The 25,109-nt window shown below is 39.3% G+C and overlaps 1 protein-coding gene and 1 long non-coding RNA gene across 3 annotated transcripts in view; both read right to left on the bottom strand.

The window, feature by feature from the left end:
• Nucleotides 1-10,311, bottom strand: part of LOC147027370 (sodium channel protein type 3 subunit alpha-like) — a 126,918-nt gene extending 116,607 nt beyond the window's left edge. Inside the window, exons 1-7 of one of the 2 annotated variants that reach the window (XM_085876721.1) lie at nt 10,205-10,311; nt 9,918-10,046; nt 9,711-9,802; nt 2,822-3,040; nt 2,651-2,708; nt 2,280-2,421; nt 883-1,113 (exon numbers count right to left, since the gene is read on the bottom strand). In XM_085876721.1, the coding sequence (XP_085732847.1) occupies nt 883-1,113; nt 2,280-2,421; nt 2,651-2,708; nt 2,822-3,040; nt 9,711-9,802; nt 9,918-10,046; nt 10,205-10,266 (933 nt within the window). In that variant the 5' untranslated portion in view covers nt 10,267-10,311. The remainder of the gene's footprint in view (nt 1-882; nt 1,114-2,279; nt 2,422-2,650; nt 2,709-2,821; nt 3,041-9,710; nt 9,803-9,917; nt 10,047-10,204) is intronic. The other variant, XM_085876722.1, reaches the window with a different exon arrangement.
• Nucleotides 10,312-12,120: 1,809 nt separating this feature from the next.
• On the bottom strand, nt 12,121-14,196 carry LOC147027369 (uncharacterized). The gene is made up of 3 exons (XR_015057018.1): nt 14,076-14,196; nt 12,518-12,671; nt 12,121-12,286 (listed from the first exon to the last, which is right to left on the bottom strand). It is a non-coding gene; the product is annotated as an uncharacterized LOC147027369 (long non-coding RNA).
• Nucleotides 14,197-25,109: the final 10,913 nt, after the last annotated feature.

The following is a 25,109-nucleotide window of genomic DNA, read 5'->3' as shown; positions in this document are numbered from 1 at the left end:
AACAAATTATTTAATACTAGACAACACTTAAACACCTAATTCCAGTAAATTTTGAAATTTATTTTCCAGGTCACCAGACTCGGTGACAAAATGGTTCGTGAGTCTGCTCTGGTCTGGCATGGCAGTGATTCGAATACCAGCTGACTCGAACAAAGACTGTAAAAAATGGTACATGCCGATTCCTTGCAAGACGCTCAGTATTGCACAATCAACCGGTAATAATAGCGTCGGGTTTGATGGGCTAACGTTGAAGTTCCTGAGAAGGGAACTCGTATTACAATTCATGCTTCTTGCACGACTGAGGATCATTGTTATAAAGTGGTTATATACAATAAAGGGTCCAAATGTCACGTGGTGGTCAGTCCTATACCCAAATCTGAAGTTTGGAATTTCCTGAGAGCATTCCAGGTAGGCCAACCACCTTAACGTATCTTCGGTGCGACAACAACCCGAGCAGGAACTCCTGCAGCGGAAGTTACAGTCAGATCCTGATTCCAATGCGAATCAAACCTCAGACAAACATGCGTAAGAGACCGAGCTGTTTTACTATTCCATGATTCGCAAACGAGAGATAAAGTTTATTTGGATTTGGAGCAAAATTTATTTCAGCCAAACAAAGCTCATCCAGACAGCATCCCTTTCATCGTCGTCGGACCTGTTAGAATTGAGATCAATCATTGGTATTGCGGTAACTATCAAACTCTGGCACGTGACCTCGCCTTCATCAGAACTACTCCATCTCTCATCGGTCTTTGCGGCAAAAGCTACATTTGGTTGTCCTTTTAAGATGACCACATGATGGCTAATATCATCCAGAGCATACTTCCTTCCGGTAGTGCAAGGGGCCAGAAGCAATCTACGAGTGTAGTTTGTGTTACTTGCTAGTGAACGAAGACAATCCTGAAATTCTTCATCATCTGCTTTGATGTTAAGCTGCTCCAGCATATTCTGAGATTCCGCTTCTTCCTCTGCCTCTTCGTCTTCCAAAGCTCGTTCTTGGTCCTCATACGCCTTGGCTACCACTGCCAAGATGAGGTTGATCAGATAGAAGGAGCCCAAGAAAATCACCATGATGAAGAAAATCATGTAAACCTTCCCAGAAGCTCTCAGCGTCTGTGGGCATAGATGTCACATCACCGGAATATTGTTCACAGCGTTATCAAAATAATGACATCAAATTCCTCGAAAAGCAGTCTTTCATTGCCGCACGATTCCATTTGCAACGCAGGACTTTCAAAATGACGAATGAATGCTAAACGAGGCTTTGCGCATGTGCTGTGTACGTGTTTACACCGACTCGGTTCAGCTCACCGGACAGCTTTAACCTGCCATTGCTATTGAGAATTCTGTGATTCAAATCATAATTTTAAACATAATCTTCAGCATTTAAACGAAAGAGTGGAAATTTCAGGATGGTTAACCATAATTGTTCTGTTCCTGGATGCAAATCATTCTCATGGAATTATAGGAAATATGATAAGTTTACATGGATGAGAGGTGCCGGGCCATACCATTTCGTGTGAGTACAAGTGAGCAGCAGCAGTGTATATAACACACACACACACACACACACACACACACACACACACACACACACACACACACACACACACACACACGAACACATACACACACTTCAACTTTCACCAATCGATGCAAAAATCCAGTCTCATCTCTCTTTTGGCCCCAGAACCAAACAAACAATATATTTATAACAGCCCCTCACAGCTCCTGTAGTCCCCCCCCCCACCACAACCCCCAAACCACCTCCCAACATGATTAATTGTACGTATCATCTTTATAATCTTACCCTGTACATTCACAAGCCATACATACGTCCTTCCCATTGGTGTTCAGAAGCACCTAATCCAGACACGCAGTCCATTCACCGGTCGTGATCCATCGGGGGTTGTGCAGCACACGCCCGTCCACTCGGGCCTTGCACCCGCCCACATGGTCTGGAGTTTGCAGTACGAGCAGACGCCAGTCCGGGGAGATGAGAAAGTTCTCCACGTGCTTTTTCGTACTTTTTCCAAGTATTTTTTGGCTTCTTTTAGAAGTTTGTGAGCCATATAATGTTACAATCCTTATCACACAGACAAACACACACGACATGCGTTCTGCTACCCTGATGACCCCAGTGTCCTGGGGTTTCTGCGCATGCGCGCCGAACATTCTGGGGGCAGATGACGTCATTTTGAAAGTCCCGTATTGCAGGTTACTATCTGGAGGACATTTTGTTTTCGATCAGGGAAGTTACTTACCCAAGCAAAACTTACCTTCTGGAAGAGATTTTCCCAGTAGTCTTGTGTCATCAGTCGAAACAATGATAAAAAGGCCCAACCAAAATTGTCGTAATTGGTGTATCCATAATCGGGATTTTCTCCCACTTTCAAACACAAGTAGTTTTCTGGACATTGCCTGAGGAGTGAAAAAAAATTCCGTCACGGAGGCATCAACCGAACACGGAAAATCTCTAGAGAGAGAGAGAGAGAGAGAGAGAGAGAGAGAGAGAGAGAGAGAGAGAGAGAGAGAGAGAGAGAGAGAGAGAGAGAGAGAGAGAGAGAGAGAGAGAGAGAGAGAGAGAGAGAGAGAGAGAGAGAGAGAGAGAGAGAGATAGAGAGATAGATATCATCAGCACAATACTCACCCTGCCATTGAGGAATTCCCGCACAGTAACGAAACATTATTCAGTTTGTAGTAATTACCTGCAACATTCGGACAGAACAATTCAACACAACCGACAACAATGAAAGCGACTACAAAGTATGGTGAGAAAAGGAAGAATCATGCGGACATCGCATCGATATTCAAGCCGTACCCTCATTCCGGATATAATATTCGGTCTTGTTGTCCCACGTGACATTTTCTTTATTGGTGCACCACGGTGGTGGCCATCGGACGCACTTATGCTTCAGATTCCCCATGAAGAGCTGAAGACCCACAAGGGCGAAGATGCTGAGGCAAAAGATGGTGAGTATTGTGACGTCTAAAAGTTTCTTTACCGACTGGATCAGAGCTCGCACAATGATCTTCAACCCTGCACAATACACACCGCATCACCATCGTGAGGAAGTGCAATTCTCAAGAGATCCTCCCTTCATGGAATGTTTCGTTCACCTTTGGAGTACAATAGCGTTTACATTCACAGCAATGGAAAGATTTTATGGAACAACAGTGATACGCACATTGTCCTCCTCCTCCTCCTTCGTATGGAGCACGGGACTGCAGGTAGCGTCATCGGCTGGGGGCATGGCTGTGCCACTGATGCAATGCTCCCATAACCAGTACACTGGTACTCATCTCACCAACCTCAGCAGGATGACAGGCTGAGTCTACCCCACTTGTTTTTAATTCAATGGCAACATAAACTCGAACTTAGGACCCTAAGATCCCAAGCCAGTCACCCGAACCGCTAAGAAAACACCAGGCTTACGCACATTCAGTATTATCCGACAGGATGGTACACAGGTTGCCTTTGAACCATCTAGTCCGCATAACATCCTGTCGGATCGGCGCTTCCCAGGTAAAGTGTTATGTCACCTGCTCGCATTAGTTGGACATTAAAGATCCCACTGTATTTTCACGAAGAGTAGGCGAGCTATCACCAGCATCCTGAACAAATTTCAAGTCCCTGCCCTGACTACCACTGGATAGGCAAAGGCAAACCACCAAGTTCCTGCCGTGGAGATGCTTTGGCTGCGCTTAACCTGTCTTTTGGGCAGAAGACCACTGACGGATGTTGATACAAGCATCGAATCACATGCAAGGTTATTACAACTCCATAAATAAAGTATTATTTGTACAATGGATAAATACAAGAAAAGCGAATGGGTTGTACAAATTGTTTGTAATTAGTACACGAGCCCTTAGTCTCACACAAATCATTACACTTTGTTTTCTTACCACCATGTTGAACAATTGTGCAATATTGTTCCAAACATGACCTCCTAGAATGGAACCGCCAAGTCGTTTTGCTCATCATTTCACTTTCTTGTATTCTAGACAAGTTTAAACGCTCCCATTAATGTTCACATCTGGAGAATGTGCAGGTCGAGCAACGCAGGTCAGTAGGCTTACAAAGTAGGCTTCCTTCAGCCTCAATTCCATTGAGACATTATTTCAGCACATTGGCTGTTTGCTTAGAACCATTGTCTTGTTTAATGAGTCATGTCCCTGCGGGAAATGCATGATGTTTCAGAAAACTGCCTCGACTTGTCAGCGTTAAGGGCATCACTCATTTTCCGTAGATCACTGACACTATTGGCTGAGATGCGGTCCCAAACTTGGCCTGAACCTCCTCGATGCTTCACTGTACATGTTGTATATTTACTGTGACATATTCACTATCTCAGCTGTCAAACAGTGATTCTTCAGCACGAGCTTTAAAGCATCTGCATGTCCACTGTTCCTATTCCTCGAGTAACATTGACTCCTATATTTAAAGCTAGGTCCTCAGCAAAATATATACATAAACACTGCCTTTCGTACACAATAATATGCTTATTCTGTTTGTATGTACGTACAGCGCCTATGGAAAATCGACACCCCTTTCAAATTTTTCACTTTTTGTTGCCTTATAGCCTGGATTTAAATTGCATTGAATCAGACTTGTTCGACCTTTATTTATACATCATAGCCCACAATTTCCAAGTGCAAACAAATTCTACAAATTTCAGAAAATTAATTTAAAAATACAAAACTCGAATATCTTGGAAGGACAGGTGTCCACCCTCCTGTGTTAATTCTTGCTGGAAGCACCTTTGACAGCAATTACAGCTGTGAGTCTGTTGGGACAGGTCTTTACCAACTTTGCACACCTTGATTGGGCAATATTTGTTCATTCTTCCGTACAAAACTGTTCAAGCTCAGTCAAGTTGCGTGGGGAGTGTTGATCTTCAAGTCATGCCACAGATTTTGGATTGAATTTAGATCAGGGCTCTGACTGGGTAACTCAAGAGCATTTATCTTTTTGTTCCTTAGCCACTCCAGTGTAGCTTTGGCTGTGTGCTTCGGGTCGTAGTCATGCTGAAAGGTGAACTTCCGTCCTAATTTCAGCTTTCTTCCAGAGGGCAGCAGGTTTTCCTCTCGGAGTTTTCTGTATTTTGCTCCATCCATTTTCACTTCTATCCTGACGTGCCCCAGTCCCTGCTGATGAGAAACATCCCCATACCATGATGCTGCCACCATCATGCTTCACGATAGGGATGGTGTTCTTTGGGTGATGTGCTGTGTTGGGTTTGCGCCAAAAGTAACGTTTTGCATTTCACCCAAAAAGTTCCATCTTGGTGTCATCAGACCACAAAACTTTTTGCCACATGGCTTCAGAAGTTCCGGAGTGTTTTTTTTTTTTTCATATCTCAAACGATACTCAAGGTGGGCTTTTTTGAATAATGGCTTCCTTCTTGCCACTTTTCCGTACAGGTCAGACTTCTGCAGTGCTTAGCATATTGTTATCACATACACACAGTGACCAGTCTTTGTCATAAAAGCATGAAGCTCTTCAAAAGTTACCATTGGCCTCTTGGTAGCCTTGCTGATCAGGCTCTTCCTTGCTTGGTCATCCAGTTTAGAGGGACAGCCTGATCTAGGCAGGGTCTTGGTGGCACCATATGCCTTCCACTTCTTGATTATCATCTTGACTGTGCTCCAAGGGATACTGAGGGCCTGCGAAATATTTTCATACCCATCCCCTGATCTGTGCCTTTACACAACCTTATCCCAGAGGTCTTTTGAAAGCTCATTGGTGCTCATCGTTGTCTTTGCTATGAAATGCACTGCCCAGAAAAGGAAATCTATCGGAACAGCTGATTTTATTCGAAAACAATAAGAATCATTACAGTTTAACACAGGTGGAGGCCAATTAACTTGGTGTGTGATTTTGAAGGTGATTGGTTACACCTGAGCTGATTTTGAATTGCGTTTATAAGGGAGGTGGACACTTATCCAACCAAGATATTCGAGTTTAGTATTTGTAATTAATTTTCTGAAATTTGTAGTTTGTTTTTCACTTGGAAGTTGTGGGAAACGACGTATAAATACAGGTGGAAAAAGTCTGATTTAATGCAATTTCATTCCGGTCTATAACACAACAAAAGGTGAAAATTTTGAAAGGGGGTGTAGACTTTCTATAGGCTTTGAATGTATGTAATTATATATATTTATATGTATGAATGTATGTGTATAATTATATATATATATATATATATATATATATATATATATATATATATACATATATATATATATATATATATATACGTATGTATGTTTGTATATAATTCTATATGTTTAAATGTATGTTTATAATTATATATATATATATATATATATATATATATATATATATATATATATATATATATGTAAACGTATGAATGTATGTATGTTTGTATATAATTCTTTATGTTTATATGTATGTATGTAATTCTATATGTTTATATGTATTTATATAATTCTATATGTTTATATATATATGTATATAATTATATACTGTATGTATGTATGTATGTTTTTATGTATGTATATAATTCGATATGTATGTAATTATATATGTTGATATGTATGTATATAATTCTATATGTATGTATGCATATAATTATATATGTATGTATGTAATTCTCAATGTTTATATGTATGTACATAATTCTATATGTATGTATGTATGTATGTATGAAATTATATACGTTTATATGTGTGTATGTATATATATTTTTATATATACATATATATATATATATATATATATATATATATATTTATATATACATATATGTTTATATGTATATAATTCTATATGTATATATATACATATATGTTTATATTTATATAATTCTACATGATTATATGTGTGTGTGTGTGTGTGTGTGTGTATATATATATATATATATATATATATATATATATATATATATATATATATATATATATATATATATATATCTGGTTATATATATATATATCTGGTTATATATATATATATATATATATATATATATATATATATATATATATATATATATATATATATATATATATATATATATATATATATATATATATATATATATATATATATATATATCTGGTTATATATATATATATATATATATATATATATATATATATATATATATATATATATATATATATATATATATATATATATATATATCTGGTTATATATATATATATATATATATATATATATATATATATATATATATATATATCTGGTTATATATGTTTTTATAATTCCATATGTTTATATGTATGTATGTATATAAATCTATCTGGTTATATATGTTTTTATAATCCTATGTTTATATGTATGTATTTAATTCTATATGTTTATTTATATGTACTGTATGTATGCATGTATCTGGGTCTTTCTGACAATTTTCTCTGAAACTACTCGACCAGTGACCATAAACCCCATATCCTTGTGAAGGTCTTTGTCCGAGGAGTTCCGGTTGTGTATAATTTTTACCATTACCAATGTCCTTATATGTGTTCAATAATTTACCTTCCTTCTGCACTGTTTATAATCAAGAATCATGCAATTTCAATATGAATTAAAACATCCGTCATTATATACTTTTAACGATGTGGATATGTATATATATATATATATCACGAATAACATAACTGGTTCAGGGTTGTTTATTAGCATGATTTGGCTGCTCACAATCATTTAAGTGTTGCAATTTCAGGGAATCGGCACATATGTGGTGAGATTGTGAATTGGACAAATGACCGTAATAAACCGTGATATGTATAGGAACCGAGTTGTTTCTGTTTGATTGCGGTGTCCATGAAGTTGGTAATGGCATAATAATAAGGTGCATAGGGGAGGAGAAAGAGTTAATCATTCCAACATTTCAATGAGGTAATGAAGAAATATGTAATGATCGATTTAACAATGGCCTTTTGCTAAGAAGAACAGGAAGAAAGGGGGAGGAAAACACGGAAAGTTGGGAGGGGTGGGGGAGCAAAGATGGAACAGAGTTAGGAGAGGGAGGTTGAGGCTTTGGAGAAGGTGGAGAGGGTTTGAGGACCTTCAGTTGGGGTGGGGGGAGAGGGGCTTTAATCGAGCAACATCGTTATGGAGTACATAGCGAGACAATATTAAATTTCCATGATGCACTGTATTTAGCTCTTCTTTGCATAATATTGTTGACATCATATTTTACATCACGTGGAATTTCCATGAGTACGTGCTGGTCTGACATGGTTCTGCCTTGATATCTGAAACGAGATTTTGGCCTAATTAGTAATGATCATTTCCTGCGTTCGAATTTTGTTGACGTTTAATCCAGCAAGAGAATCACATTCGTAAACTTCCTCCTGCACTGAGTGGGCCTTGTCCATAATGCCTCGTACCATAGACAACTTTGCATGAAGCTATTGTGGTGGAGGAGGTGTGGGATGGGGGGGGGGGTTAAAACCCGGAGCGGGGAGGAGATTGAAGTCTTAGGGTTGGGAGAGGAGGTTGAGGACTTGAAGTCACGTTTTACATTATGCGCAATTTCTGCGGGTCCCTCTTGGTCTCTTAAGAAAACATAACATGAGCACCTTAACATCGCCTTTGTGGAGTTGTGGCTTTATACCTCAACCACTTATATTATTAGCAGCGACAGTTTCATTTCACACCACCACCCAACCTCATCACCACCAACACAGTCTTACTCCAACTGGAATATATCATCTTGTCACAATTATTCCTATGGACTGTCCTTCAGCAGTCAAAATGTTACTTTCTGAATGCTTGCCAAGAAGTATTTGAATCATGGGAGCCATTATTGGATTCACATTATTTCTGGGTACCAGCAGTACGTCTCAACAATGGCGCTTCCTTTCTCACCGGAATCAGCAGGGCATTTCCTGAGGATTAATTTTCTCCTCCTCATCAATGCCAGCCTAATGGGATTGTCCCCGCTCTATCCTTTTTAAATGCTGAATGCCGAGCAAGGAAGTAGCACGTACCATTTTTTAAGTGTTTGGGATGACTCAGCCGTGGTTTGAACCACCGACCTCCCAGACTCAGAGTGGATGCTCTAACCATTCATTACACACCGAGTCTGATGCAATCAAATCACAGGGTAAGTGATCAACACGTGACTGCACTCTGTGCTGTTCATTTTAATACAATCAATGGGTGGAATTCCCATACCATTTGCTTTTTATGTCCCTTTTCCTCACAATTTCTGCAATTATTGAGAATTAGGCAATTGCTCAAAATTGACACACAGGTACAGGTTATTACGTCAGAGCGAAATTGTTTGATGACATCTGTTTGTGCTATTTTCCAAACGAGTAAAGAACAATGTGAACGGCCACAATACATGCATGTCACTTTCAAATGCTTTCCAAAAGAGATGCATTATCCGATGGCATCAATAACCATTCGCTCATATCTATGTGCGATTTCTGGGCAGAGAGCAGTGGCGGCTGCATGGCTATGGAATCCAGGGGAGCAAACATCTCGGCATGATGGTCTCACTTAAGAACAAGAAAATATTCCTCGAGAAGAGAAGTTTTCCATGCTTACAAAGTCATTCATTATCATTTCCATGCAAGGAAACTTCCATTTATGGAAGCAAGACTGTGCAACATATTAACCCCTATTAAAATATGGGTCTAATCCTATTATATTATAGTGTTAACAGTCAAATTGGTCAACTCAGCATGGCTTTGTGTGTCATACGCACCAGGAATTACGGAGATGGTTTTGAGAGCCCGCAGGACTCGAAACAATCGCAGAGCTCCAATTTTTCCCATGTCCATGAGCTCGGTCAAATACCTTCCATGAGGATGAAAGAGAGAACAAGTGTAACTAACTTTCAATGCACACAATCATGGAAATTTTCATTGTGCACACCACCGGTAAACGTGCAAGGATGAAGGACGTCATTTACGTCATCAGAACAACAAGGAAGTCGAGCCAGTTCCACGGGTCCCGCAAGAAGGTAAATTTTCCGAGGATAAATCCCCTGGATATCACTTTTATGATCACTTCGATGGTATAAATGACGGTGAAAACGTATCTGAAAAAAAGACACGAGCATAAAAGTAAATAATAAAACCACAATTGTAATTTTCATCATTAGATAATTACGTTCACCGACATGGATGGCGATTCCAAGTATGATGCCATAAACAATGAATAAGAATAACACAAAAGACACTTTCACGTGCAACTCACTCCATGTATTTGTTCTCCCTGTTCATGGCCATAAACACGCAGTTGGTGATTATGGTCCCCATGATAATCAAGGTGAAGAAGGTGCGGCTGCAGGTTAAGGTTACGATTACCCCCGCACGTGTAGCACAAATTCAGGGTAAAGCAATCGGTTCACTCCGTCTGTCTACTGACAGACGTGAGACTATGATCGAGGAACTACTTAATTTCAATTGAAATTTATACATCGAACCCCGTAGAACATGAATCGGAAGATGATTTGGAACACGAACTTGCGGTTGAGCAGAACCCCGGCTCTGAAATTGACAAATTGTACGGAGAGTCGTCCCGAGCGCACATTCGCACGAAGGAGTAAGGTAATTGTTGTACTCTGCCTGGCAAACAAAATTGAAAAATCATTCCAAACAGAAAACTTACTGTTTTTCGGGACATCACAAAGGACACAAACAACAGGCACGAAGAAATAACTTAATGTGTTAAATCAGGTGGTGTCAAAGATGGTGCATCGGCGGTGATGAACTTCCGATTCAATGGTTTTGTTTTTTGGTTTTTCTACAACCTTTAAAATGTTTGTTTTATTTAAATTGAATTATATATTTCAACAATGCAGAACACAGATCACATTGTTTGCATTTCCAAAAAAAAACCTTCAGTTTAGCAGTACTTGGGAAAAAATCTTACGCTGTTTCGACCAATCAAATTTAGCACGCCCTCCGAAGGCGGAGCAACAGCGAGATGTAGACCAAATGGCAGCACCTAGTGATACAACAACAGAGCTAATTTCATCCAAAAAAAAACAAAATCTGTCTGTTTCAAGTGCAGTCATGAATCATTAAGTTCAACCGACTGTCCCACGTGCTAGCTATTTCTTTGTGCACGTTAAAGATCTCACTGTGTCCTTCAAAAAGGTGAGCCCACTGGCGTGCCAGAGCCCTGCAGCCAAATCCCAACCCCACACCGCAGCCTGAATGGGGACACTGCATCAGCAACACAACCGCGCCCTCGGTCATGACGCAACCGGCGGGACAAATTCGTCGCCGAATCAAAGTAAAACACGAATTCTCCGGACAGACTCGCGTACGATGAAGGGATGAACACAGCGGACATATTGCAATCAAAGGATATGAATGCGTGAAGATCTGGATGGCCTTTCTTCTTATGGAATTGAAGGGACTGAATATATAAAGGGCGTTCGTGGCATTCAACCTGAAGAGAGTTTTGTTTTTGTTCACCACGATGAACGTCTGCAAAATAGAGTGAGAAACATCTCATTGACGTCATACATCATGCACAGGGCTAATTTAATGCCCTCCATGAGTGCTTTATTAATAATATAGCATGGAACCCTAAAAGCACCTCGTAAATTTGTTATTTCCTAGCCTTTACAAGGTGGTGAAAGTTAGCCAAGTGATCGCTCCTGGAACATGTAGTGTTAAAGTTACAGAAACGCACCTGCCTTGTTATGTGGGAATTCTGTGGCATGATGTCGTGGCACCGTTCAGTGTAATGAGCCTCTCGAAATTAACGTTAGAACAAATCAATTGGTGGTATGTCACCTCATCACGTCCTTAACTCCATTGTTACTGTCACTAAGAGGAATTTTGCACCACGTTATATCGTTAATTAACATTTAAAATCGTAATAACATCAGAAAGAGGAGTTTGTACCATTTCCTTGGCATAATACGGATCCAGGTCCTCCAGGGGTTCCGAGACGAGTTCCTTCGGCACGTCACCGTAGAGGAAAGGCAATGTCCTTTCGGATTCCAGATAGTTCAACGGTTGTAGGTTTTTTGCAGGGTATCCTACTTTGGAATCGACTCCGTTCTTCGCCGCCCTGTCCTTAATGGTCGCAAGCAACTCTGGCGTGAGGCGATGGAAGAAGCCGTTGTCCACGTCGGACGGTGTCTCCGTCTCAGCCATCGCTCAGGGATCCCGGTGGGCGACTTCGATGAGGGACGATCACGCACTTGGCCAGAGAGTGCACGAGGCTTCCATAGCAGCGTCACTGCGGCGCATGCCCCACAGGCTCGATGAGGCGACAGACCCTCCGCCGCACACGTTGCACCCCAGTACGCGCGGCGTCCTGAAACGCACGACAAACGACACAACGCATTACATGCTCAATAATCCGTCCACCGTGTCATTTAAAGCACTGAACGTTAAGAAATGTCAGGAGTTTTACGCACAATTGCAACTTAGCAAGTGCTGATTTTCAAACTGGTGAATGCGTGACCGAGATGGGAATAAGAAAAAAAATTTTTTGATTCAAAATAACAGAGAAAGACAAATGAACAATGCAGAGTTTACGTCTTACCGAAAAACTTTCCCAACTTTTATTTGCGCAAAAGTGATCAGCCCAGCGCCATCGGGTATGGCTGTTGGTACGGACAATGATCTGGAGAGAAGAGGGTCCGCAACGCAGCTCCGGCTGTGCTCGCTGTGGGCGCGTCTCGCTCCTGATTCAAAGCCTGGGAAGGCAAGGAAAACAGTGAAGGAAAGGAAGGCAGGGTAATACTAAATTATTAACACAGCTTTCGGCCACTACCAAGCGTGTGTAGGCCTACACTCAGGATTGCCGAGCAGGTGTAACCGTGGGCGTGTGCGCCGCTTAACATCACGTCTCGTCGACGGTGCCATACATTGACACCATGACGCATTTTCTAATGTTTAGTCCCATTAGCATTTTACATTTAAAACAACAATTAAGCATTGCGATGAGGGGATACGTTTGTGATTAAACATTAAGATTTTGAAAAAAATGTGTATGACAAGGTGATGAGCACAAGGTACATTGGTGTCAACGCCAAACGGTGCATTGCATGGTGTGTTCTGGAAATGACCCAGCCTTAAACAAAGGACATGTATGTGTTATAATGGAGAGAGAAACGCCCATACTTGTGTCCGTATCATATAACTGATAATGTCATTTCACCGAGACAGAAGAAGGTGCGGGAAACAGCTGTGGTTCGTATCTGATTGCACGGTTTCATCACTATTACATTCTGTCCATCGAATGCATCCTTGTGATGCTTCTAATGATCCAATGTTCCACAGGTAAAACCGCCGTTGAGGTTACGCACCAAAACCTTAATAAGGTCTTGATAATACAAGAGGGCTCATGAGATAGCCTAAGGGTATTCACGCTGGCCTCTGAGCCGTGTAGTCTGGGTTCGAATCTCGACCAGGCTATAAACTGCCATCCTGGTGTTTTGCATACAGGGTGTTACCTTACAAACTAGAAGGGCACTCAGTAGAGCACATATTTCTGTCTGGATCCAGACTCAGATTCGAAATCTTCACCAAAATTGAATCAATTGCTCTCTTGTCACACAACCAACCTGTCCACCAAGTTTCCTTGGAATCCGTAAACAACTTTGTGAGAAATCGTGCGACATATCGTTTTTGGCCCGATCTCTCAATGCTAAATAATCACTTGTGAAATTCTAGTATCGGGATCTTTACCAAAATATAATCACTTTGTCCTGATCACACGCCCAACCTCTCCACCAAATTTCATCTGAATCCATCTACAACTTTTTGAGATATCCTGCACAAAAATAAACCAACAAGAAAAAGACGTCATGCAGAGCACGACACTCGCAAAATCCATAAAACATATTTGACCTCAAAAATAATTGGCTGGTTGAATTCAGTGACATGAAATGTAAATCCTCTTCAAATTTCAAGTCAATCGGATGAAAATTGAGGATTTTAGAAATACCACCTTAGTTGTTGCCCGTGGGCCGATATCGACCTTTTGGTCGATGTTGACCTCAAAAATAATCGGCTGGTTGAATTCAGTTACCAGAAATATAAATCCTTTTCAAATTTCAAGTCAATTGGATGAAAATTGAGGATATTAGAAATCTCACCGAAGTTGTTGACCTTTGGCCTATGTTGACCTTTTCAGCTCAAAAACAATAGTCTTCTACCGTATGACAATCTCCACCATGTGGTGAAGTTTTGTGAAGATTGCTTTAAAATTGTGACCTGTAGGTGATAGACAGACAGAATCACAAAAAGACATCGTGCAAAGCACGACACTTGCAAAATCCATAAAACAAGTTTGACCTCAAAATAATTGTTGGTTGAATTCAGTGATCTGATGTGCAACTCCTCTTCAAATGTCAAGCCAATGGGATGAAAATCTAGGATCTTAGAAATCTCACCAAAGTTGTTGACCTTTGGCCGGTGTTGACCTAAAAATAATTCGCTGGTTGAATTAATTGACATGAAATATTAATCCTCTTCAAATTTCAAGTGAATTGGATGAAATTTGAGGATTTTAGCAATCTCACCCAAGTTGTTGACCTTTGGCCTATAATGACCTTGTGGTCCATGTTGACCTCAAAAATAATTGGCTCGTTGTATTCAGTGACCTGAAATAGAAATCCTCTTCAAATTTCAAGTGAATCGGATGAAATTTTAGAAATCTCACCCAAGTTGTTGACCTTTTGCCGATGTTGACCTTTGACCTCAAAAACAATAGGCTTCTTCCTGATGCCAAACTCCACGATGTGGTGAAGTTTTGTGTCGATCGGTTTAAAATTGTGACCTGTAGGTGACAAACAGACAAACAGACAGACAGACAGACAGACAGACAGACAGACAGACAGACAGACACAGGGGTGAAAACATAACCTCCCTCCAACTTCGATGGGTGGCGGTAAGTAGCGGCTTTCGGTGGAGCGCGTAGCTCCGCCAGGCAGAACAATTTCGGTTTTGCATCCCACCGATAGGCCAGATCTGCGCAAGCAAAAACAAATCAGCTTGTTCCTGTCACCACCCAACTCATCCACCAAGTGGTTGTCATAATCCATCTTCAACGATTTGAAATGTCGTGCGATGTATCGTTTTGTCCCCATCTCTCAATGGTGGGAAATCATTCAAAAAAAAATTTTTTTTAATTCTCGTATCCGACCGGATCTGGTCCTTCGCGAAAAATCGAATCACTTCGTCCTTGTCACACAACCAAACTGAGCACCAAATTTCGTCCAAATCCATCCACAACTTTTGGAGAAATCCTGCTCGTAAACAGAGACAAACCTACAAACGGGTGAAAACAATCTCCGTCCACCTTCGATGGCGGAGGTAACAGGATACGCTGTCCCTGGGAGGGACGTTGACCTGGGTGTCCCATCTGCAGGCATTCGATGGTGAGTGTTAAAGATCCCACAGTGTCTTTCGCAAAGAGTAGGCGAGTTATCGCTGAACAAATAACAAATTCATGTCAAAGTTACCTTTGGTCGTATGTCAGGCCTGGCCATCACATTAATTATTAACTTGGAGTCTTCGAAGTCGGAGGATGAGCAGTAGACGGAGCAGTAGTAGTGATATATAGGAGGAAAGTAGTAGCAGTAGTTGGAGTCGTCGTCGTCGTCGTAGTAGTAGTTGTCGCAGGCGTCGTAATGTGTAAGATATATAAGTTAAAGCCATATATGTAAATGACAATGCACGAATAACACAATGTGACAATCAAGGGAAGCACGAAGCGTCCCTCCCTTTATATCGAACAGTTTCTCTGTATGCAACTTCAACACAACGACTGAAAATTCGTTTCTCGGCTTCTACTGGATGAAATCGGATGCACCTTTCAGAAGTAAATCCTTTGTACGTCGAGGTAATATGTTCCAAATTTCAGACACGTCCGTTTCGGCATTCTTGAGTTTTTAACGGAAACCCTCGAAATTCACGTTGGTGTCTGTCCGTCTGTCCGTATGCCCGAAATGTGCTGGCGCTCATATCTCAAAGGCTGTACATTGAAACGAGCTGAAACTTGGAATATACATCGGCCAATACGTCTAATTAATGGCTGTCAAAAGAAATTCCACCGAAGTGCCAAAGTTTTCCCTTTTTTTGTTCGTTTTTGCTAATATTCAACGATCGACGCATTATCCATAAATAACTCACAAGATCGTGCAACTCTGATTCGTTCCCACCGGAGGGAGCACTGCCTAACATTTGTGGACGTGGAAGATCAATTTATTTGTGCATCGAAGAAGTTGTCTACAATTTGACAAACTCATTATCCTGTGCTCGCAAAGCGAAAAGCAGGGTCGTGTGATCAGTCGCGTACATACGTACTGAATGTTGTACGTCTACGTGTCTGCATTTCGTGAAGAGAGTACATCGAAAACCATTTAGTGGAGGAAATTGAAACTTCACCACATTTTACATGACCACGTGATAAAGCGGAAACTCTTTTAAGGTCAACATTCGAATTTTCTAAGATCCTCAATTTTCATCGTGTTGAATAGAAATTTAAAGATTATTTGCAAATCAAGTTACTGATTTCAACCACCAACACTTTTTGAGGTCAACATAGACCAAAATAACATGATGTGGCAATGCATGAATAACATGATGTAACAATGCATGAATAACATGATGTAACAATGCATGAATAACATGATGTAACAATGCATGAATAACATGATGTAACAATGCATGAATAACATGATGTAACAATGCATGAATAACATGATGTAACAATACATGAATAACATGATGTAACAATGCATGAATAACATGATGTAACAATGCATGAATAACATGATGTGACAATACATGAATAACATGATGTGACAATGCATGAATAACATGATGTGACAATACATGAATAACATGATGTAACAATACATGAATAACATGATGTAACAATGCATGAATAACATGATGTAACAATGCATGAATAACATGATGTGACAATACATGAATAACATGATGTGACAATGCATGAATAACATGATGTGACAATACATGAATAACATGATGTGACAATACATGAATAACATGATGTGACAATACATGAATAACATGATGTGACAATACATGAATAACATGATGTGACAATACATGAATAACATGATGTGACAATACATGAATAACATGATGTGACAATACATGAATAACATGATGTGACAATGCATGAATAACATGATGTGACAATGCATGAATAACATGATGTGACAATGCATGAATAACATGATGTGACAATGCATGAATAACATGATGTGACAATACATGAATAACATGATGTGACAATGCATGAATAACATGATGTGACAATACATGAATAACATGATGTGCCAATACATGAATAACATGATGTTACAATGCATGAATAACATGATGTGACAATACATGAATAACATGATGTGACAATACATGAATAATATGATGTGACAATACATGAATAATATGATGTGACAATACATGAATAACATGATGTGACAATACATGAATAACATGATGTGACAATGCATGAATAACATGATGTTATAATACATGAATAACATGATGTGGCAATGCATGAATAACATGATGTGGCAATACATGAATAACATGATGTGACAATACATGAATAATACGATGTTACAATACATGAATAATATGATGTTACAATAAATGAATAATATGATGTGACAATACATGAATAATATGATGTTACAATACATGAATAACATGATGTTACAATGCATGAATAACATGATGTGACAATGCATGAATAACATGATGTGACAATACATGAATAACATGATGTGACAATACATGAATAACATGATGTTACAATACATGAATAACATGATGTTACAATACATGAATAACATGATGTTACAATACATGAATAACATGATGTGACAATACATGAATAACATGATGTTACAATACATGAATAACATGATGTGACAATACATGAATAATATGATGTTACAATACATGAATAACATGATGTGACAATGCATGAATAACATGATGTTATAATACATGAATAACATGATGTGGCAATGCATGAATAACATGATGTGGCAATACATGAATAACATGATGTGACAATACATGAATAATACGATGTTACAATACATGAATAATATGATGTTACAATAAATGAATAATATGATGTGACAATACATGAATAATATGATGTGACAATACATGAATAATATGATGTTACAATACATGAATAACATGATGTGACAATGCATGAATAATATGATGTTACAATACATGAATAATATGATGTTACAATAAATGAATAATATGATGTTACAATGCATGAATAATATGATGTTACAATACATGAATAATATGATGTTACAATACATGAATAATATGATATTACAATACATGAATAATATGATGTTATAATACATGAATAACATGATGTAACAATGCATGAATAATATGATGTGACAATACATGAAAAACATGATTTAACAATACATGAATAATATGATATTACAATACATGAATAACATGATGTGACAATGCATGAATAATACGATGTTACAATACATGAATAATATGATGTTACAATAAATGAATAATATGATGTGACAATACATGAATAACATGATGTTACAATACATGAATAACATGATGTGACAATGCATGAATAATATGATGTTACAATACATGAATAATATGATGTTACAATTAATGAATAATATGATGTTACAATGCATGAATAACATGATGTGACAATGCAAGAATAACATGATGTGACAATGCATGAATAACATGATGTGACAATGCATGAATAACATGATGTGACAATGCATGAATAACATGATGTGACAATGCATGAATAACATGATGTGATAATGCATGAATAACATGATGTTACAATACATGAATAACATGATGTTACAATACATGAATAACATGATGTGACAATGCATGAATAACATGATGTGACAATACATGAATAACATGATGTGACAATACATGAATAACATGATGTGACAATGCATGAATAACATGATGTTACAACGCATGAATAATATGATGTTACAATACATGAATAACATGATGTGACAATGCATGAATAACATGATGTGACAATGCATGAATAACATGATGTGACAATACATGAAAAACATGATGTTACAACGCATGAATAAAATGATGTGACAATGCATGAATAATATGATGTTACAACGCATGAATAAAATGATGTGACAATGCATGAATAACATGATGTTACAACGCATGAATAAAATGATGTGACAATGCATGAATAATATGATGTTACAATGCATGAATAAAATGATGTTACAATACATGAATAACATGATGTTACAATACATGAATAAAATGATGTGACAATGCATGAATAACATGATGTTACAACGCATGAATAAAATGATGTGACAATGCATGAATAATATGATGTTACAATGCATGAATAAAATGATGTTACAATACATGAATAACATGATGTTACAATACATGAATAAAATGATGTTACAATGCATGAATAACATGATGTTACAATACATGAATAACATGATGTTACAATACATGAATAACATGATGTAACAATGCATGAATAACATGATGTGACAATGCATGAATAACATGATGTTACAATGCATGAATAATATGATGTTACAATACATGAATAACATGATGTGACAATGCATGAATAACATGATGTGACAATGCATGAATAACATGATGTTACAACGCATGAATAAAATGATGTGACAATGCATGAATAATATGATGTTACAATACATGAATAACATGATGTTACAATACATGAATAACATGATGTGACAATGCATGAATAACATGATGTGACAATGCATGAATAACATGATGTTACAACGCATGAATAAAATGATGTGACAATGCATGAATAATATGATGTTACAATACATGAATAAAATGATGTTACAATACATGAATAACATGATGTTACAATACATGAATAAAATGATGTTACAATGCATGAATAACATGATGTTACAATGCATGAATAACATGATGTTACAATACATGAATAACATGATGTAACAATGCATGAATAACATGATGTGACAACGCATGAATAATATGATGTTACAATGCATGAATAAAATGATGTTACAATACATGAATAACATGATGTTACAATACATGAATAACATGATGTGACAATGCATGAATAACATGATGTGACAATGCATGAATAACATGATGTGACAATGCATGAATAACATGATGTGACAATGCATGAATAACATGATGTGACAATACATGAATAACATGATGTTACAATACATGAATAAAATGATGTTACAATACATGAATAACATGATGTGATAATGCATGAATAACATGATGTTACAATACATGAATAACATGATGTTACAATACATGAATAACATGATGTGACAATGCATGAATAACATGATGTGACAATACATGAATAACATGATGTGACAATGCATGAATAACATGATGTTACAACGCATGAATAATATGATGTTACAACACATGAATAACATGATGTGACAATGCATGAATAACATGATGTGACAATGCATGAATAACATGATGTGACAATGCATGAATAACATGATGTGACAATGCATGAATAACATGATGTGACAATACATGAAAAACATGATGTTACAACGCATGAATAAAATGATGTGACAATGCATGAATAATATGATGTTACAACGCATGAATAAAATGATGTGACAATGCATGAATAACATGATGTTACAACGCATGAATAAAATGATGTGACAATGCATGAATAACATGATGTTACAACGCATGAATAAAATGATGTGACAATGCATGAATAATATGATGTTACAATGCATGAATAAAATGATGTTACAATACATGAATAACATGATGTTACAATACATGAATAAAATGATGTGACAATGCATGAATAACATGATGTTACAACGCATGAATAAAATGATGTGACAATGCATGAATAATATGATGTTACAATGCATGAATAAAATGATGTTACAATACATGAATAACATGATGTTACAATACATGAATAAAATGATGTTACAATGCATGAATAACATGATGTTACAATACATGAATAACATGATGTTACAATACATGAATAACATGATGTAACAATGCATGAATAACATGATGTGACAATGCATGAATAACATGATGTTACAATGCATGAATAATATGATGTTACAATACATGAATAACATGATGTTACAATACATGAATAACATGATGTGACAATGCATGAATAACATGATGTGACAATGCATGAATAACATGATGTTACAACGCATGAATAAAATGATGTGACAATGCATGAATAATATGATGTTACAATACATGAATAAAATGATGTTACAATACATGAATAACATGATGTTACAATACATGAATAAAATGATGTTACAATGCATGAATAACATGATGTTACAATGCATGAATAACATGATGTTACAATACATGAATAACATGATGTAACAATGCATGAATAACATGATGTGACAACGCATGAATAATATGATGTTACAATGCATGAATAAAATGATGTTACAATACATGAATAACATGATGTTACAATACATGAATAAAATGATGTTACAATGCATGAATAAAATGATGTGACAATGCATGAATAATATGATGTTACAACGCATGAATAACATGATGTGACAATACATGAATAACATGTTACAACGCATGAATAATATGATGTTACAATGCATGAATAACATTATGTGACAATACATGAATAATATGATGAAATAATGTATGAAAAAAAAATGATGAGACAATATATGAATAATATGTGAAAATGCATGAATCCACCAACTCTTTTTGAGGTCAATATGGAACAAAATAACATGATGTGGCACGGATATGATGTGACAATGGTGTCAGATCAGATAAGATCTGTGACCTGCTACAGGTACCATGTAAACCTGTACTAACCTGTTCCATGGTCGGGTTGTCGGTGACTAAACCGTCTCCCCCACCAGGTTTTCTGGTGAGGAGGGTGTTTGGATATGGACACCCAGCAGGATTAAAAACAAAACCTGTCAAAGGGCGGAGGAGCTCCTTGTGAGCCAACGGCCATCCATATCGAGTGCCCAACTGTGTCTGCGGACGTCCTCCTGCAGTTGGGTTACTTTTTTATTCGGAGGTTGGTGGCAGGATTTGCACTCCGGCCACCGTAAAACCCTTTATTCCGCAAAACACAAAAACGCAAAAAAAATCTGAAAACCCACTCCGTGGGAGTACCTCCTGTGCAGCTTCCCTTCACAGGGCAGCACACCGGATGATGGGATTGGGGCAAAGCCTTCGGGACCCCCAATCCTTGATGATAGGAGGGAAACCACGGGGTAACATTCCCGGGTCAGATTGCGGGAGAGTGTGTCGGAGTGGTGCTGAGGTGTCGTCCACCAGACGGCGGTTTCCTTGGGTTAACCTGAGGCGGTCCCTTTGGGTGGGTGCCTGGAATGTCCTATCCCGAAGAGAGGATGATCACCTGTTTCTGTTATCATCTGAGCTAAAGCGTTTGGATATCGGTATTGTAGCTCTCTCTGAGGTTCGGAGACCGGATTGCGGCGAGATAATGGCGGGTGGTTACACCTACTATTGGTCTGGTCGCTCTGATGGTTACCATACCAAAGGAGTTGCTGTAGCTGTGCCCAATAAGCTGACCCCAATGATAATTGAGGTAACACCGGTCAACAGTCGTATTGTGAGACGAAAGATTCGTCACTCCTTAGGTGTCATTTTTCTGGTCTCTGTTTATGCTCCGACTGAGGCGAGTGACCTCACCGTGAAGGACACATTCTACACCACGCTCAAGTCTGTGGTTGATCAGTGCCCCAGACGAGATACACTTCCAGTCTTGGGGGATTTCAATGCATCGACTGGAACTGATAGGGATGGTTATGAGACGTGTGTTGGTCCCCATGGGTCTGGAACTGTGAACCTGAATATCACTAAGTTCCTTGACTTTGCAAGAAGTCATGGACTTTGGGTGGCTGGTTCATGGTTTCAGCGCCCACAAGCTCATCGCTGGACTTGGTATTCCAACGCTGGTGATGTGGCAAAGGAGATTGACCATGTCCTCGTTGATTTTCGCTGGAGAATGATCCATAACTGCAGGGTGTACCAGAGTGCTCACTTCCTCAATACTGACCACCGGATTGTTGTCGCAACTCTGAAGTTGCACCTTAAATCTCAGAGAATGGTCCCATCCCAGCCAAGGCTGGATGTTCACAAGCTCAAGGATGAGATTTGGGGTGTTTGGGTGCTTTGGGGGGTCCTGAAGAGTTGTGGAGTGCCTTCAAGACCACCTTCCTTGATGTTGCCAGTGGATGTCTTGGAACTCACCGCAGGGCAAAGAAGAATTTTGACTCTCAAGGGACACTGGATACCATTGACCAGAGTCGCAGGGCCAGGCTGAATGGCAGAGCTGAGCTGTTCAGGGAGCTGAGGCATAAAACTGAACGTGTGCTAAGGGTGGACAAGGAGGCCTATGTGCGAGGAATCTGTGAGAGGGTAGAGCGTCAACTGTGGTCAAGGGATTCTCGTCCTGCTTGCAGGAGACTTCATGCATTGCGTTCATCCAAGCCCATCCCTAGGTGTACTGCAGTTAGAGCAGAGAGTGGTTGGCTTTTTACAGAGGAGTCTGAAGTGAAGGCCGCTGGGCTGGTTATGATGAGAGGTTGTACCAGGCTGATCCACAAGCTGTCGAGTTGGACATCAGGGGTGTTACAATCCCTGTTGCTGATCCTCCAATCAACTGTGGTCCACCTTCGCTTGTGGAAACACGGGCTGCGGTGAACCGGTTGAGATGGGGTAAAGCTCCAGGGATCTGTGGCATCCATGCCAAACTTCTCAATGCTGGCGGAAATGCTGCACTTGTTTTGTTGCATGCAGTTTTGTGCTCTACCTGGAACACAGGCATCATCCCAACTGACTGGAAGAGGGGCCTTGTTGTCCCTCTCTGGAAAGGAAGGGTGATCGCCAAGACTGCAACAACTACCGAGGGGTGACGCTGCTCTCAGTGCCGGGCAAGGTCTTTGCTCGGATAATTCTTGAGAAGGTTCGCCACCATCTGCTTGAGCACCAGTGTCCAGAGCAGTCAGGATTTACACCAAAGAGGTCAACGATTGACCGTTTCGTTGCTCTTCCTGTCCTCACCAAATGCAGATGAGAGTTTCGGCAAGAGCTGCTTGTAGCTTATGTTGATCTTTGTAAAGCGTTCGATTCAGTGAATCGGGATGCCCTCTGGAGGATTCTTGGTCTTAGTGGGGTGCTGAACAATACTCTGGTACTGAGAGTGCTGTGAGATGTGGTGGTACCATTTCTCACTTATTTCCAGTTGTTACTGAAGTTCGTCAGGGGTGTGTACTGGCCCCCACACTTTTCAGCAATTGTATGGAGTGGATTCTAGGGAGGATGTCAGAGAGATCAAGCTGCGGTGCATCGTTTGGGAATGTCAAGATCTCGGACCTTGATTTCGCAGATGATGCAGTCACCTTTGCGGAGACTTTATATATCCTTTTGGGGGCCCTCAAGGTGCTGAATGAGGAGTCGGAGCCACTGGGATTACGGGTTTCCTGGCTCAAACCTAAGATCCAGGCTTTCAATGACATCTTGGATGCTGCTGTCCTGTCTGTGCCTGTTTGTGCTGAGGATGTTGAGCTCGTGGAGAGATTCACTTCCCTTGTAAGTGATATTCATGTCTCTGCTGGCTGTGAGTCAGAGGTCAATAGACGTCTGGGTCGGGCCTGAGGAGTCAAGGATTCACTGGGATCATGGGGTGTAGCGCTGCCGGTACCTGTGCAGGAGGATGAAAGTCCGAGTCTTCAGGTCATTGGTGCTTCCAGTCTTGCTCTATGGATGCGAGACTTGGACTCTGACCAAGGATCTGAGATGGAGACTTCATTCCTTTGGTACCAGTTATCTTCGGAGAATCCTTGGCTATCGCCTGTCGGGCTTTGTGTCCAACGAGCGGTTGCTGAGAGAGACTCAAATGAGATTTCTTACCTGCATTGTCCGTGAGCATCAGCTGCGGCTGTATGGACATGTGGCTCGTTTTCCTGACGCTGATCCTGCTCACCAGATTCTCTCAACAAGGGAGCCTCGTGAGTGGAGTAGGCCAATGG

The sequence above is a fragment of the Eptatretus burgeri genome, chromosome 4, assembly GCF_056783735.1.
Source record: "Eptatretus burgeri isolate ZD-2024b chromosome 4, Ebu_testis_v1, whole genome shotgun sequence".
Lineage (NCBI taxonomy): Eukaryota > Metazoa > Chordata > Myxini > Myxiniformes > Myxinidae > Eptatretus > Eptatretus burgeri.
This window is presented reverse-complemented; position numbering and strand designations above follow the sequence as displayed.